The following is a 15,791-nucleotide window of genomic DNA, read 5'->3' as shown; positions in this document are numbered from 1 at the left end:
TGTTTGTACATTATGACAGTGTAGTCACATCCTGTTACTTTGTGACATGATTGCCACCTGGCTGTACTCCATCCTCAAAAGAATCCAAAAGCACAATTCACTGCCTATTACGACACGATATAAATAAAATGCACCAGTGCGTCTTCGGGCTGAAATTTCCTCCAGGGTGAATTGTTCTACCAGAGGCAGGTCGGGGCTTGACTTCTGCCCACTGCATTGACCTCACCATTACCCCAATCTACTTCCCCAGGTTGGGGCTCATTAGTTATGCAGGGTTGGGCTCTTGATGGGAGTCCACCACTTCCCTGCTGAGGCAGCGGAAGGAAGATTCCTTGCTGTGGGTGTGCTGTCGGTCAGCCAAATCCTATTTTTCTTCATTTTCTGCCGCTATACCGGCCATTTTTGGGTAGGAAAACAAAGGAAAGTCCAGCCCTTAACCTTCGATCCTGAAGCATATGGACCAGGAGGCTGCCGGGGCTCAATTCTGATCGATATTGAGCTAGCTGATCTCCGCTATGGTGTTTTGGGGGCACAACAATTAGCTTCATCATCCTTGGAATAGGGAGACAAACAATCCGCCAGGATTCCAGCTCCTGATCACTATCCAGTAATCCATTCTGGTAAGTATGTGTGCGTGGAGTAAGAGCAGGAGTGATCTTGACTGTGATGACCCTATAGTTGAATAACGTGACAATATCACTATCTAATTTCACACATGAATGGCCACTTGGGTGAAATACTGGACAGCTGCTAAAGGAAAGAAAGCAGACGCTATTGGAGAGAAAACAAACTACAACTAACCATCTATATTAATAGAATGTTGTGTTGGTTTCATTGTTTCACTAACATTCTTTTTTAACCCATTCCACTGTAGCTGTCCGTCAAACTGCAATCAATGCCCACCCTCATCTCCATGCGACTGGAGTTCCTGAGGATTCTCTGCAGCCATGAACATTATCTCAGCCTGAATCTTTTCTTCATCACGAATCTGTCTGCACCAGCTTCCCCATGTCCCTCAATATCATCACAGGTAAAGTCCGTCATGCAGCAAATCCAGACTATTTTGTTTTGTGAACCTTATTATGCATTTGCTTGGACTACATGGTGTATGGTAAGAGCCTTGTGCACTTCTGCATAATATGTTCCATTCACACAGATGGGCAAACTCTAGTCTTGTGCCTTTACAGATCAGCTGTGGCTGCTCTAAACTTTGAGATGTGGCCCATATTTTCCTCTTTTACAGAAACCCAAAATGTGGGCGTGATTGATGTCCAACATTGGAGGTGTATTTTGCTACTGCATTTCCTCCTGCCAACAGGAAGCAAGCTCCTGCATAATGCTGGTTTTACACTTCTCAAGCAGCTAAATGAGCTGCCTAACTAGCAAAGGGGTCACAGTCTAAGGATAAGGGGTAGGCCTTTTAGGACAGAAATGAGGAGGAATTTCTTCACCCAGAGAGTGGTGAACCTGTGGAATTCTCTACCACAGAAGGCAGTAGAGGCCAATTCATTAAATATATTCAAGAAGGAGTTGGATATATTTCTTAAGGCTAAAGGGATCAAGGGGTATGGGGAGAAAGCAGGGACCGGGTACCGAACTTGGATGATCAGCCATGATCGCATTGAATGGCGGAGCAGGCTAGAGGGGCCGAATGGCCTACTCCTGCTCCTATCTTCTATGTTTCTAAAAGAGTCTAGTCAGCAAGATGAAAGCAAAGAGTAGTGCTAGCAGGTAATGTTCAAGAATCCTGGTTTACTGACCAGGACATGTAGGTGTTTGGTAGCTTAATAGAAATGTGCGTAGGCCTCACCTTGCTCACAATGGCAGGTCTCACCGCCACCACCAACTTGCATTTATATAGTGCCTTTAATGTCGAAAAACATCCCAAGGCGCTGCACAGAGGCGTAATCAGATAAAATGGATGTCAAGCCAAAGAAGGAAATATTCGGAGGTGAGACCAAAAGCTTGATGAAAGCAGTGGGTTTCAATGAGGGTCTTAAAGGAAGAGAGGGAGGTGGATGGGAGGGGGGATTTAGGGAGGGAGTTCAAGAGGTGCGGCCAAGACAGCTGAAGGGATGGCTGCCAATGGAGGGGGCAAAGGCAGGGTGAATGCACTAGAGGAACGGAGAGAGATCTAGAAGGAGTTGTAGGGCTAGAGGAGACTACAGATATAGTCCCACAAAAATAATCTGGGCTACAAATACCCCAGACTACCCCCACCATGATCGTGAACCTCCCCACCCCCGACCACTGCTCACCCCCAGATCTGACCTTGGTGCCAGCTGGCAGCCCGATATTGCACAGGCCTGAATCTGGTGAGCTACATTGGGATGCCTGTTTGGGGCCGGCAGCTCACCGGTTCCATTTAAATGAGGCCTATGCCTTAAAATGGCTCCGGCCTCTTTGCCCCTGACAATGGCAGCCTGCAGGTTCGTTCCGCCAGTTAGCCATCTGAAAGTTAAAATCTACCCCACAGACGTCTTGATAAATTTACAGCTGGGATCAGTTCTGTTTTCCTATTATTTATTGACTGAACAATATGTAAAATGTGACTAAAATGCTTCTGTCTAGTTGTGTGAACTTGCTACATCCTGGTACAAGCATAAAGCCGTGCAGGTCATTTTTATGTTGTGTGCTGTATGTGGATTGTTTCTTTTATGTGACGTTAGTTGGCTTTTAGTGATGGATAATCCTTGTATTTCAGGTTAGGAAAATAAAATAAACTTTGATTGTTGTTGAGATTTTTTTTATCAATTTTTGTTAATTTCTTCAATTACTTGTGTTTTATTCAACAGAATTCTAGTTCATGTTCAAGTGTTCAAGACCAAAAAATTGCCAACATGTTTGAGCTTTCAGCTGACTACCGTCAGCAGCACTTCCTAACTGGGCTTCTCTTCACTGAACTTGCAGCGGCCCTGGATGCTGAAGTAGAAGGGTACGGGTTTTAAGCATTCTGTAGTAAGGGTTGCTGCATTTTTGTGGTACCAATGAGTCTTATGTAACAGAATCACATGACATCCATGAGGTGATGGGTAGAATGTATCGGTGCTCCAACACAGTGTGCCACGGAATGGTAGAACTCCGGTTCATTCCTGCAATGAGTCCTCAATCGGGGCGGTGTCATGTGAAGAGGCACAAACTAGAGGTTAGGTGCTTCCCTGCAGCAAGGGAGGGGAACGGAGGGAGTCACCCTAAGAGTCCTGCCCTCCAAGTGATCACCAGACATTGACAGAGACCTGGAAACAGGTAGAGAATAGTGAGCGGCAAAGGGAAACCTAAAGAAAGGAGAAGAAAATTCAAACAAATATATTGTTGAGGGAAGGAGACAGAAAAATTCTGTGACCAAGAAAGTACTGCTGGGTTTCAGAGAGCAGTCTCGCCAGAAGTTCTCAATTGGCTGATTCATAGAGAAGATTAGTTGAACAAAGCTAACCACTGGCCAGAAATCTGTATGAAGTGGGATGAACAGGTTAACACATTTAGAGGGAAACTTCAACCTCTTTGTTTATTTTCTTTGATGTATTGGAATATTTTTCAGTGAGTCAACTGAACTAGATTTTATGCCAGTGAACATTACAAAGCTTCTTTCCTCCAATTACCTTTCATAGTTGCACCCACATGTGATACTGTTCTTGACTCATGATACCAAACAATATCAAATACAGAGCTGAGTTCCGATAAAACTGCTCTTAAATATACCTCCATAAAAACCTTCCCCTATCAATAACCAATTCTAAATCAGAATTGCCAGTCTGCCAACATAGCAGTTAAGATGCTCAATTCATGGTCGTTTAATCATAGATTTACCTCACGTTTGCCTGATCGGTGAATTTGCTAAGAACAGTATTGATGAGTTTGTTCCAATTATTTCCTGCCTGGGACATGAGGTGAAAAGTGGTATGGTCACAGAAATTCAGCTTAGGAAGCAAAATGCCAGCTGAACACATGCTAGAATGTATTTGGGATCAGTGGAAAAATCTTTGGTACAACAGCTGTAAGAGTCTATGCTGAGGCAAGGGCTCATCAAGGGAGAAACCGTCATGAATGTAGATACATTTAATTATATTTGTTTACATTTGAGTGTTTATTAAAAACTATATTTAGACAGAAAAGTCCAATATAAGCCTGAAAGAACAGCTGGTCCTAATCAAATCACGCTTAGATATCTTCAGATACTATCTGTACTGTCCTCCCTACGTGTATATGTCTGTACGCAGTTAGACAGCCAGCCAAACTCCTTTCAATAACGACATGGGAGTCAGGATGTAGCGTCCAAGCTCCGGTGTTTAATAATGCCACACTTGCACGAGGTCAATGAAACAATACAAATCAGTTGCATTGGGTTGGAGTAAAACTGAGAAAGAAAAAAAAAAGAAATGCACCTTGTTACATACATGAGATATAACTAACATCTAAACATGAATATGTAATGAAACCATTCAACTCACAGGCAATGCTTTCAAAGGCGTAACAATGTAAGATTACAGCGGATTAACTTGCAGCACGCTCCATGCTGATGTGACCTCTTTGTTTGCTATCACTATACTACTTCCTGTTGAGTGACCCTACTGGCCATTTCCATTTACTGCCACCTACTGGCGGCAACAAAACGAAACTCCTGCAATTATAAGGCAGAACACTATCAGTTATTAATGACACCAGTCCCACTGGTCCATTCATGACTACGCACTAGATTGTTCATGCCCAACATGCTTAGATTTATGGATAGTTGAAAGGAACTTTTATTACTAAAATCTATAAACCTGACAGCAGCTTTTCATGAATTTCTAACAGGTTTATGGAATTGAGGTGACCGAGTAATCATGGGGCTAAAGAGGGACACAATGCAAAATTTTCGAGAACATGTTCTTTTGTTCTATCACCTTAGTACACGTCAGCTGAAGTATTTATCCTGTCCAGTTAGTGGTTTCAGTTAATGCAAAAAAATAGTAAAACTCAAAGAAGGGAGATGCTTAGTGGTTCTTTGTAGGTGAGTTAATCATAGAAACAACTTGGAACAAAAATGGTTGACCATATGGTATCTGCTTACTCCTGCAGGATAGCTAAGGTACAGAAGAAAGCTGTCAATGCAGTAATCAGTCTACTGTGTTCACATGATCTGGACTCTCGCTATTCAAAACCAGAGCTTAAAACTAAAATAGCTGCCTTATACCTCCCTCTAATAGGGATTATTATGGATGCATTGCCACAGCTCTACAACTTCACAGGTACAAGCTTTTCTTATGATTCATATCTGTTAGAGTGAGAGTCTACTGGTATCAGACATAACTATGATAAAATTTAGCTATTACTACTAGTTAATTATTGATCAGAGAGGAAATTCATGGATCCTGTGCTCCCAGCAGGGAGGTACACTCAAAGGGGAGTGGATTGGGGAAGTGAGGCTACTTTGTTGTAAGCCTGTCTCTGACCTATAGGGGGAAGAATTCAGTTGATTTGCGCCTCCGAGTAGTGCCCTAAGAGGGTGCTAGCAGGACGCAAAGCAACTAGCGCCCAGGCGCGGCACCGCTAACGCCTCCCGCGATAATTGAGCGGGAGGTTAGCGGTGACGGTAACCTTTAGCACCCCGCGGTGCTGCGCCTCCGGCGATGACGTCATTGCTGTGCGCAGTGCCCCAGCCGCAATCTTCGATAGCGCCCCCTGACTTACCGCTGGACGCTATGTCCGACAGGGTCAAGAGGGCCTACCTGCGGCCGGGGCGGCGCAAATTAACGGGGAGGTGTCGGCGGCCATTTTTGTTGCTGGCCGCCTGCCAGCACCTGCCCCGTTGCTGTCCCCGGCCTCCTGTGCAGCCCCCCCATGGGGTGCTGGCTGCACTCTGCGAGCCCGGCACTCCGATCTCTGCTGGCCCAGTTGGGTCCCGGGTCATGTTGTGCTAGGCCCCTCCCCTTTAATAAGGGGAGGAAAGCCTGCAGTACACACGTCGCGCCGCAATATTCACTCACAGCGCCCCAGTGAATTTCAGGCGCCGGGGGTGCTAACTTTTTCGGGCGCTAAAAGTAGTGCCCCAGCGAAGTTAGCGCCCCAAAGGGGGCGCAACCCAATTTTGCCCCCATAGTGCCTTTGAGCATGGCCTCCCAATGGTGTGCAGAATTGGTGAATTTATTCTTGCATTTCAACAAATATTAACAAAAAAAACACTGTGATGAGCCTAGGAAAATAGAGGAGAGCCGGGTACACAGAGGAGTCCTGTAAGTGAGACTGTTTCAATATTGTTTCCCTCCAATTATCTGACCTTAATATTCCTCTCCAAAAGGCAGTGATTGATATTGGGATAAGGTTTCATGGATGTTAGCAGCCCTCCAGCACCTCAGCTAAGCAGTTATCCTTCATTTATAGGCTGGCAATGTGGATAGCAGTTTGAAGACAGGCTTGGATTTGGCTCTGATGACCTTCATTGTAAGCCTTGACAATGAAGGTCATCAGAGCCAAATCCAAGCCTGTCTTCAAACTGCTATCCACATTGCCAGCCTATAAAATTCCTGCAAAATTTGAAAAGGGCCCAACCGGACTGGTTAGGTCACCAATGTGAATCTTGCACATGCGTAGTTACCAATTGTTGCTGAATCTGCCCCACAGTATAAATGGGGCAGAGTCAGTAAGAAAGGAATTAGGTTGTACTACATAATCACTTCCACAATCACTTCCAATGGGAGCAGGTCTGTAATATAACTACACTATCAATTATCATTTCTGCTGAGTTCCATCCACCAAAGAGACTGGGACCTGGCTCCAGGACAGGACCATGCAGTAGTAGACTGAAGAAAGGAATTGTGAGCTTGCGAATAAAGATCATTGCTGTCTGTTTACACTTTCACAGCATTATTTGTCTTACAATACCATCAATCAGTAGGTTAAGTTTGGAAACTGAAGGTCATCAGTTGTACCTACAGGTGACACTTCACCTTCACAGGGCTTCTGTCAATACGTGCTTGTTGTTTCAGATGCCCGGACTAGGAAGATTCGTCCAGGTAGTTCAGATGCTGACGCAGATATCAACCCCATCAATCAGTCTGTTGCCTTGGTTATAGCTGGAAATCATGTGAACACAATGCTGAGGAGCACTGCAATAGCCTTTTCATCACTGGTATGCTGAAAGCCCCTGAGAAGGGTTTTGTTTTTGATCTGAATTCTAATATAGATAATTGTCTTAATCTAGAGGAGGGAAAGTAGTTGAACAGCCACGTGCTATTCTCATCATCATGATGTTGCTCACAATGACATTTTTGTGATCCAGTGGCACATTTTGGTGCAAATTATGGGGTGAAATAGCGCTATGCGATCTTTGTGTCCCAAAATGTGTTTCATATGAACATGCTAAAATGTTTGTGTGCTAATGTCACATAACTTGATTTCACCTGGTTGCGTCAAAAAGGCTTGTCAAACACTTTGATAAACGCTGTATCCATTAAAGTGTGATGATCTGTCCATTGATTTGTATTTATATATTATAGTATAGAATCTTCCTATATATTATAGTATAGAATCTTCCTATATATTATAGTATAGAATCTTCCTCTTTTGTTGGGCTGTAATTGTCTAACCTGGTGAGATGCTTGCTGTGCTGCATTCTGCTGTGCTTATAATATCTGACACCAATCAGGAACGAGGGTATTGATATGCTATGAACTAATATATTGGTTCATTTCGTTGCTCATTTTTTATTTTCTCCTCTTCCTCTTTCTCTTCTGGCTTCCTCCTTCCCCGCCTCCCTCCAAGACAATGTACCATTTTTGATCTGGAGCTAACCTACTTACAAGCCTCTACCAATGTACAGGAAACTCTTTCTTATCCGGCACCAGCAGGACCGGCGTGGTGCCGGTTGATCAAAAAGTCCGGATTGCAGAGAGGTATACTTACCAAGATACGAGAGCCCCGTACACGGCCACAGGTGCAGGAGCCCCGGTTACACGGCACTTGTGCAGGAGTCCCGGTTACACGGCAACAGATCCAGGAGTCCCTGTTGCACAGCCACAGGTGCAGGAACCCCGGTTACACAGCCACAGATCCAGGAACCCTGGTTACACAGCCACTAATATATAGTAAAACTTACCTGAACCTACTCCTGAATTTTGACGGTTAAGAGAGTTTTCCGGATATTTAGGTGCTGGTTGAAAGAGAGTTTCCTGTATCTCTTAAAATACACTCATGAAGTGCTCAAGTGTCTGTCAGGGTGACTCTTCCTTCGTTCGGAGCGGGGTTCAGTTTGCTGATGATTTCACAGTGTTCAGTTCCATTCACAATTCCTCAGGTAATGAAGCAATCCGTGCCCGCATGCAGCAAGACCTGGACAACATCCAGGCTTGGTCTGATAAGTAGCAAGCAACATTCGTGCCACACAAATGCCAGGCAATGGCCATCTCCAACAAGAGAGAGTCTAAACAGTGGCCCTTGACATTGAATGAATGGGATTATCATTGCTGAATCCCCCACCATAAACATCCTGGGGTTGCCATTGGCCAGAAGCTCAACTGGACCAGCCACATAAATTCTGCGGCTACTGGAGCAGATCAGAGTCTGGGAACGTTGAGGCGAGTAACTTACCTTCTGACTCCTCAAAGCTTCTCCATCACCTACAAGTCACAAGTCAGGAGTGTGATGGAACACACTCCAATTGCCTAAATAGATGCATCTGCAACACTCAGGAATCTCAACACCATCTAGGACAAAGCAGTCTGCTTGATCGGCTGCCCATCCACCACCTTAAACATCCACTCCCTCCACCACCGGTGCTCCCTGGCTGCAGTGTGTACTATCTACAGGATGCACTGCAGCAACTTGCCTAGGCTTCTTCAACAGCACCTCCCAAACCCACGAACTCCACAACCTAGATGCACAAAGAGCAGCAGGTAAATGGGAACATCATAGCCTCCCAAGTTCCCCTCCAAGTCACACACCATCCTGACTTGGACATATATCACCATTCCTTCATCGTCACTGGATCAAAATCATGGAACTCCCTACCTAACAGCACTGTGGGAGGACCTTCACCACACGGACTGCAGTGGTTCAAGAAGAAGGCTCACCAGCACCTTCTCGAGGTGAAATAGGGATGGGCAATAAATGTTGGTCTTGCTAACGACGCCCATAACCCAAGGATGATTTTTTTTTAATTCTCCCGAGGGAAGTGCCTTATCTCTGCTTGGCAACTTCTCATGACAGCATGGTTGAGATAATTAATTAACCATGTGGAACGTCATCTCAGAACATTCACCCTACCATTCTATTGTGCTTTCCTTCCTTTCAATCTAATTTATAGTTTTATTAATGGGAACTAATGAGCACTGTGGCTCTTGAATACTCCCAATTAGATGGGCATTCCTCTGTGCACTATTTTTAGGGCACATATTAACTGCATTAAAATAACACCCACAAGAATTTGGTGCATTTTAACTAGTGTGATTAAAAATAGCATACAGAGGAATTCCAACAACCTCTTATCTCTTTCTGGAATTCACCAGCCACTAGCTTAATGGCCCCTGCCCTAGTGCAGAAATGATGTACGAAATTCATAGAGTGCTTCAGTTCCAAATGCAATTTTATTCAGCAGCAAATCACAGAACTGCTATGAAACTTGCTGTGTGTCCAAGTATTAGAGATGTACAGAAAGTCTTTCCTTTTCAACTGCTCTATGAATTTCTCCTTCATTCGTAACAAATACAGCAGAATATCACCCCACATATGTAAACGGCAAAGAAAATCTCGTACTTAAAGGGTTAAGTATCTACGCTATAGTAATACATGGGTAGCTGGAGTATATTGTAAAGCGTGTAAATATACAACAGGTCAGTCAGTCCCTGGAAGTGAAAGATAAATTAATGATTCAGGTGTAACCCTTCATCAGCAACTGATTCTGATGAATTAACTCAACCGAAACATTAATCTATGTCGATTAACCTGTTGTGCATTTTTTGTTTTATTTTAGACTTCCATGGCTGGAATTTCTGCAGAGGTTCTCCGGCGGGAGATTAACAGAACCCCCTCCCCCACCCCCCCGGCTATTTCCACCATTTCTACGGGGTTTCTGTTGATCTGCCGCCAAAGTTATGGCAGGACCTTGCAGAATTTCTCCCCTACAGTGTTTGCGGTTTTGTCCTTGCACATTGTAAAGCAAGCTGGGTACACTCGATTCAACCATTGTAGAGCAAGCTGGGTACACTCGAATCATCTTTAGTACTCTGAAGTTCATTTTTTTATGGTTATTGAGTGTTTCATTTCATTTCTCTGCAGCCAAGCAAACAGTTCAGTCCACTGGCTGCGGATGCTAGTCGGACATTGCTGATTTCTTTTTTATGGATCCTGAAGAGCGCTGATCAAATTCTTATTACAAAATGGGCTTCAGATCTTCCAGTGTCCCAGCTCAACAAGATCATAGACCTGCTGCAGCTCTGTGTTTCCTGCTTTGAGTACAGGGTAAGGATGCCAGCTGCATTGCTGTGTGAATTGTAGAGTGTACTGTTAAACATTTAACGTTACACCTGTAGTGTCCGTGTGTAGATAAAGACACTGAAGACAGGAGTTGGTTCATAGGTATTTACTAAGCAAGTCTGGGGGGGGTTTCTAAAGGATATACACAATACACAGGCTTATATAGCCCAAGTGGCAATTACCGGCATTACGCACACCTGGGGCTCTTAAAGGCACATACACCATAATTGCTCTTAAAGGCACATACACCACAATTCCTCCCCTTCTAGCTAACTAGTACATCATATTTTAAGTAATTATTAATTACATGTTATATGCAAAATAATATACATTGCTGTATTAATTAATTATAAGTTAGTCTCTCAGGAGGCTTCCTGACTCTGTCCGGATAACGCCTCGGGGGTGTAGTAGTTTCTGGTGATGTAGTAGGTTCTTCTGGCAAGGCTGATTCGGCTTGAAGGCCAGTGTCGGGTTCATCGGGCTCCAGTATCACCGGATCGGAGGTAGATATGGGTATCTCTACTTCATCGTTAGATGTATAGAGTGGTGGTGTAGGTTGTCCCTTTTCGGATGACTTGATGATTTGGTCAGCATGGCGCCTTATTATGCTGTCTCCGATGTCCACGGTATACATCAGTGGTCCTAATCGTGTGCAGATAGTTCCAGGCTGCCATTTCTCGGTACGGTAGTCCCGGGCCAAAACCGGTTGGCCTATCTGGAAGGCCCTAGTTGGCCTTTCATTCATGCCCTGAAACTGCCGGTTCTCCACGTCCCTTCGGATGTTGGGCTTGACCAAATCCAGCCGGCATCTTAGGTTTCTATTGTAGAACATCATGGCGGGAGTTTGGTTAGTAACCATATGCGTTGCATTCCTATATGCAAATAAGAAGTTATCCACCTTGTGCTGAAGTTTTATGTCTTCATTACCCATGGCCTTGATGGCCTTCTTGAAGGTCTGGACAAACCTTTCAGCCAATCCATTGGTGGCGGGATGGTATGGGGCGGACGTGTAGTGCTTTACCCCATTGTTCTTTAAGAACTTTCTGAATTCTTCGGACACAAATTGCGGTCCATTATCAGAACATATCTGCTCCGGCAGCCCATTCCTGGCAAACATGGTCCTTAATACTGTGATGGTTTTTTCCGTGGTGGTGGAGGACATCTTTATTACCTCCGGCCACTTGGAGTGTGCATCAACTGCGATTAAGAACATTGAGTCCATAAATGGACCAGCAAAGTCGATGTGCACCCTTTGCCAGGGAGATGAGGGCCACTCCCATGGATGTAGAGGGGCCTGTGGCGGAGCATTTTGGACCTTCTGGCATCCTAGGCAGCTCTTGGTCATGTCTTCGATGTCTCCATCGATACCTGGCCACCATACAAACGCCCTAGCTAGGTTCTTCATTTTCACTCCACCCAGATGCCCCTCGTGAAGCTCCTTTAGCACTTTATCCTGGAGTTTGGGTGGAATCACCACTCTGGATCCACACATCAAGGTTCCTCGGCACACTGACAGCTGTTCTCTTCTTTGCGAGAATGCTGGCAACAGTGGTTCGCCATGTGCTGGCCATCCCTTCACTGTTAAATCGTAGACCTGTGAGAGAGTAGGGTCATTTCTTGTCTCCCTTTCAATGGCAGAATTTGTCACCGGTAGACATTCCACTATGGTAGAGTGGAATATCTCTACTGGGTCTACTGTAGGTGCCTCTTCTATCGTTGGCAACGGTAGGCGTGATAAACCGTCAGCATTCCCATGCTGTTTTGACCCTTTGTATTCAATGTTGTATTGGTGTGCCCCTAGAAAAAGGGACCACCTCTGTAGTCTTTGTGCCGTCATAATGGGGACACCTTTTTTAGGGTTGAATATGGAGATGAGGGGTTGATGGTCAGTCAGCAAGGTAAATTTTTGTCCGTGTAGGTAATGGTTGAATTTCTTCACTCCCCATACCAGGCTGAGTGCTTCCCTGTCTATCTGGCCATAGTTACGCTCAGCTGAGTTCAATGAGCGTGACGCAAAAGCTATCGGCCGTTCCGAGCCATCAGGGAATCTATGGGACAATACCGCTCCTATGCCGTAAGGGGATGCATCGCACGCCAGTCTGATTGGTAGTGATGGGTTGTAATGAGCCAAAATTTTCTCGGATGTGATTAAGTCTTTACATTTATGGAAGGCACGTTTACAGTCTTCGTTCCATTTCCAAATCACTCCTGTCTGTAGAAGATCATTAAGAGGGTGTAGAATAGTTGATAAGTTCGGTAAAAATTTATGATAGTAATTTATTAATCCCAGGAATTACCTTAATTGTGAAACATTTTCAGGTGCTGGGGCTTTTATAACTGCTTCAATTTTCTCAGGTGACTTATGCAACCCTTCCTTATTAATTATGTGGCCACAATATGATATCTGATTTTGGAAAAATTCGCACTTGGGGCGATTTGCTCGTAGGCCTCGTTCTTTCAGCCTAGTGAGCACCTGCTCCAAATTGGCAAGGTGCTCGTTGTCGTTTTCTCCTGTTATAAGGATGTCGTCTAGGTAGCATTGAGTCCCCGGAATCCCTTGCAGGACTTGCTCCATAGCTCTTTGCCAGATAGCTGGAGCTGATGCTATTCCAAAAACCAGTCGATTGTACTGGTACAGGCCTTTGTGTGTGTTTATTGTGAGATACTTTTTAGAGGTCTCCTCAACCTCCATCTGTAGATATGCCTGTGCCAAGTCAATTTTTGTGAAACGTTTCCCTCCGGATAGTGAGGCGAAAATATCTTCTATCCTCGGAAGAGGATACTGTACCGTGTGAAGGACCGGGTTTACAGTCACCTTAAAGTCCCCACAGATGCGAATTTTTTTCTGTTCCTCAGAGTTATTTTTCAATGTTTTTTTCATGACTGGAACGATGGGTGTTGCCCATTCGCTCCAATCTATTTTGGATAATACGCCTGCCTTTTCCAAATTCTTCAGCTCTGCCTCGACTGCCGGACGTATTGCGTATGGCACCGGTCTTGCCTTAAAATTTTTTGGAATTGCTGTATCTTCCACTTTTATTGAGGCGGTGATGCCTTTCAAGGTTCCTAGTTTCTCTTGAAACACTTCTTTGGCATTGGCCAAGATGTCTTTTAATCATTCAGGTATGATGTCATCATTGTTTTTTTCCTTACTGGTCACCGTCAGTGCCTGAATGGAGTGCCAGTCTAAACGTATCTTCCTTACCCATTCACGTCCCAACAACGGTGGACCACCATCTTGTAGAATGTATAAATACAACTTTTGTATTTCTTTGCCGTTGTATATCACAGGCACCCTTATTTTTCCTTTGGGGTAGACTTTCTGCCCCGTATATGTTTTTAAGATAATGGATGTGTCTTTTAGAGGTATATGCGAAAATAGCCTCTCGTAATCTCGTCGATTTATTACGGTTAGAGCTGATCCTGTATCTAGCTCCATTTTAACTGGGGACCCTGCTATTGTGAGGGTAACCCAAATGGTTTGGTAATCCTCTTTGGCAAGTACATTATGTAATTTGAGACAGCTTAGTCTCTTGTTTCCGGAGTCGCTATCGCTATTCTGGTCTTCGGAGCTATTGTCCGTCATCATTTGTACCTTCCTGTACTTTTCTTTATTGATTTTTTGTTTTCTGTCAGTGGATTTATTTTGTCCAGATTGGCATACCCGTGCAATGTGTCCAATCTTACCACATTGCCTGCATGCTTTGCCCTTGAACCAGCAGTCCCTCTGGTTATGGGTGGATCTGCCGCAGCGATAACATCTTCCGAACTCCTGTGTCATTTTATGGGTGCCGAAGTCCTGTGTCTCTTGTTGTATCTCTGCAGTTCCTTTTGCTGCTGCTTCGTATGATACAGCCATACTGAAAGCTTTGTCCAATGTTAAATCTTTTTCAGAAAGCAGTCTTTTTTGTGTTCCTTCACTTAAGAGACCGCAAACAAATTTGTCTCGAAGATAATCCGATAGTCCTGCTCCGAATTGGCAGTACTTTGATAGCTTTCTTAATTCGGTTAGGTAATCAGCGTTACTTTCATTCTTGTGTTGATTTCTCTTGAAGAACTTGAATCGTTCCGCTATCAGCAGCGGTGTTGGGTTTAAATGCTCTTGCAGGGTATCAACAATTTCTTTAAAAGTCTTGTCCTTTGGTTTGGCTGGAGTGATTAAATTTCGTAACAGCCCGTATGTCTTCGCGCCCATTAAGTTCAGAAGTACTGAAGCTTTTTTTTCACCTGTTATTCCATTTGCAGTGCAATAAACTTCTACTCTTTCCACGTATGTGGTCCAATCTTCTATTTCGCCATCAAAAGCCTCAATATTACCAGATTTAGGCATTTCAGAAAAGATATGGCGCTTCCCGCGCTTTTTTTTTTTCTCCCTGTAGCAACGATATGGCGCTTCCCGCGCTTTCCCGCCGCTGCTACCGATAACAACGCTGTTGGAGACTCGTTCCCGACGGAGGTCTAAACGCTGACCTGTTTGCCGTGCCGGCCGTCTCTCGAGTGCACCCTCCCAGTCCGTTATTGCTTGCCTCCGATTTCGCTGCCTGTCTCAGCTGTAGAGCCCGCCGCTGGAGCTCCAGCCTGACGCCCAGGAAGGATTAGCGCAGTACCTGTCACCAGCTTGGCCAGCTGGTGAAACCACAGTTTCTCTTACTTCCTTGAGTCTTCTGGACGCTGGAGGAATCGATGTCCTTGAGGTGCTGCCGAATTGCAGGTAAGTCCGTTTCCACTTCATCGCCACTGTAGTGTCCGTGTGTAGATAAAGACACTGAAGACAGGAGTTGGTTCATAGGTATTTACTAAGCAAGTCTGGGGGGGGTTTCTAAAGGATATACACAATACACAGGCTTATATAGCCCAAGTGGCAATTACCGGCATTACGCACACCTGGGGCTCTTAAAGGCACATACACCATAATTGCTCTTAAAGGCACATACACCACAACACCTGTGTTTTAAAGGAGGGAACAAAATAGGAAGCTGTGTACTGGGATATATAATTTTTTTTTCCAGAAGCACCAAGCAGTTCTCTCAGAATCTAAATAGAGAAAAGACAAGGTAATGTTTTCAGTTGAGATCCTTTGTTGATGACCTGCTGGGCATTTGCAGCATTTTCTATCATTAATTCAGATTTCTGGCATTTATTATTATTTTTACCTCTGTGTGCTGAGAGAAGTGTTAGTATGCCATATTAACACTTTTATAAATTGACTACATCCTTCATGCCATCTACTACTTTCAGAAAACACACCTACATAGAGTCCACTCTCTTGCATACTCATTTCAGTGGTCTATCCCGATACTCATAAGTACACAACACTGCCTGTGCACACGCCTGCCCAGAAG

General features: G+C 44.5%; 1 protein-coding gene across 3 annotated transcripts in view; it reads left to right on the top strand.

Moving 5' to 3' along the window:
- The window catches only part of dock8 (dedicator of cytokinesis 8), a 430,422-nt gene that overhangs the window by 360,353 nt on the left and 54,278 nt on the right, over positions 1-15,791 (top strand). For all 3 annotated transcript variants that reach the window (XM_085984337.1, XM_085984330.1, XM_085984345.1), the window contains 5 exons: positions 875-1,030; positions 2,796-2,935; positions 5,059-5,228; positions 6,966-7,108; positions 10,252-10,434. In XM_085984337.1, coding sequence (XP_085840463.1) covers positions 875-1,030; positions 2,796-2,935; positions 5,059-5,228; positions 6,966-7,108; positions 10,252-10,434 — 792 coding nt within the window. The remainder of the gene's footprint in view (positions 1-874; positions 1,031-2,795; positions 2,936-5,058; positions 5,229-6,965; positions 7,109-10,251; positions 10,435-15,791) is intronic.

The sequence above is a fragment of the Somniosus microcephalus genome, chromosome 1 (genome assembly GCF_052327205.1).
Source record: "Somniosus microcephalus isolate GS21.2 chromosome 1, FLI_Smic_1.0, whole genome shotgun sequence".
Taxonomy (NCBI): domain Eukaryota; kingdom Metazoa; phylum Chordata; class Chondrichthyes; order Squaliformes; family Somniosidae; genus Somniosus; species Somniosus microcephalus.
The sequence above is the reverse complement of the archived record's forward strand: the minus strand, read 5'-3'. Positions and strand labels throughout refer to the sequence as shown.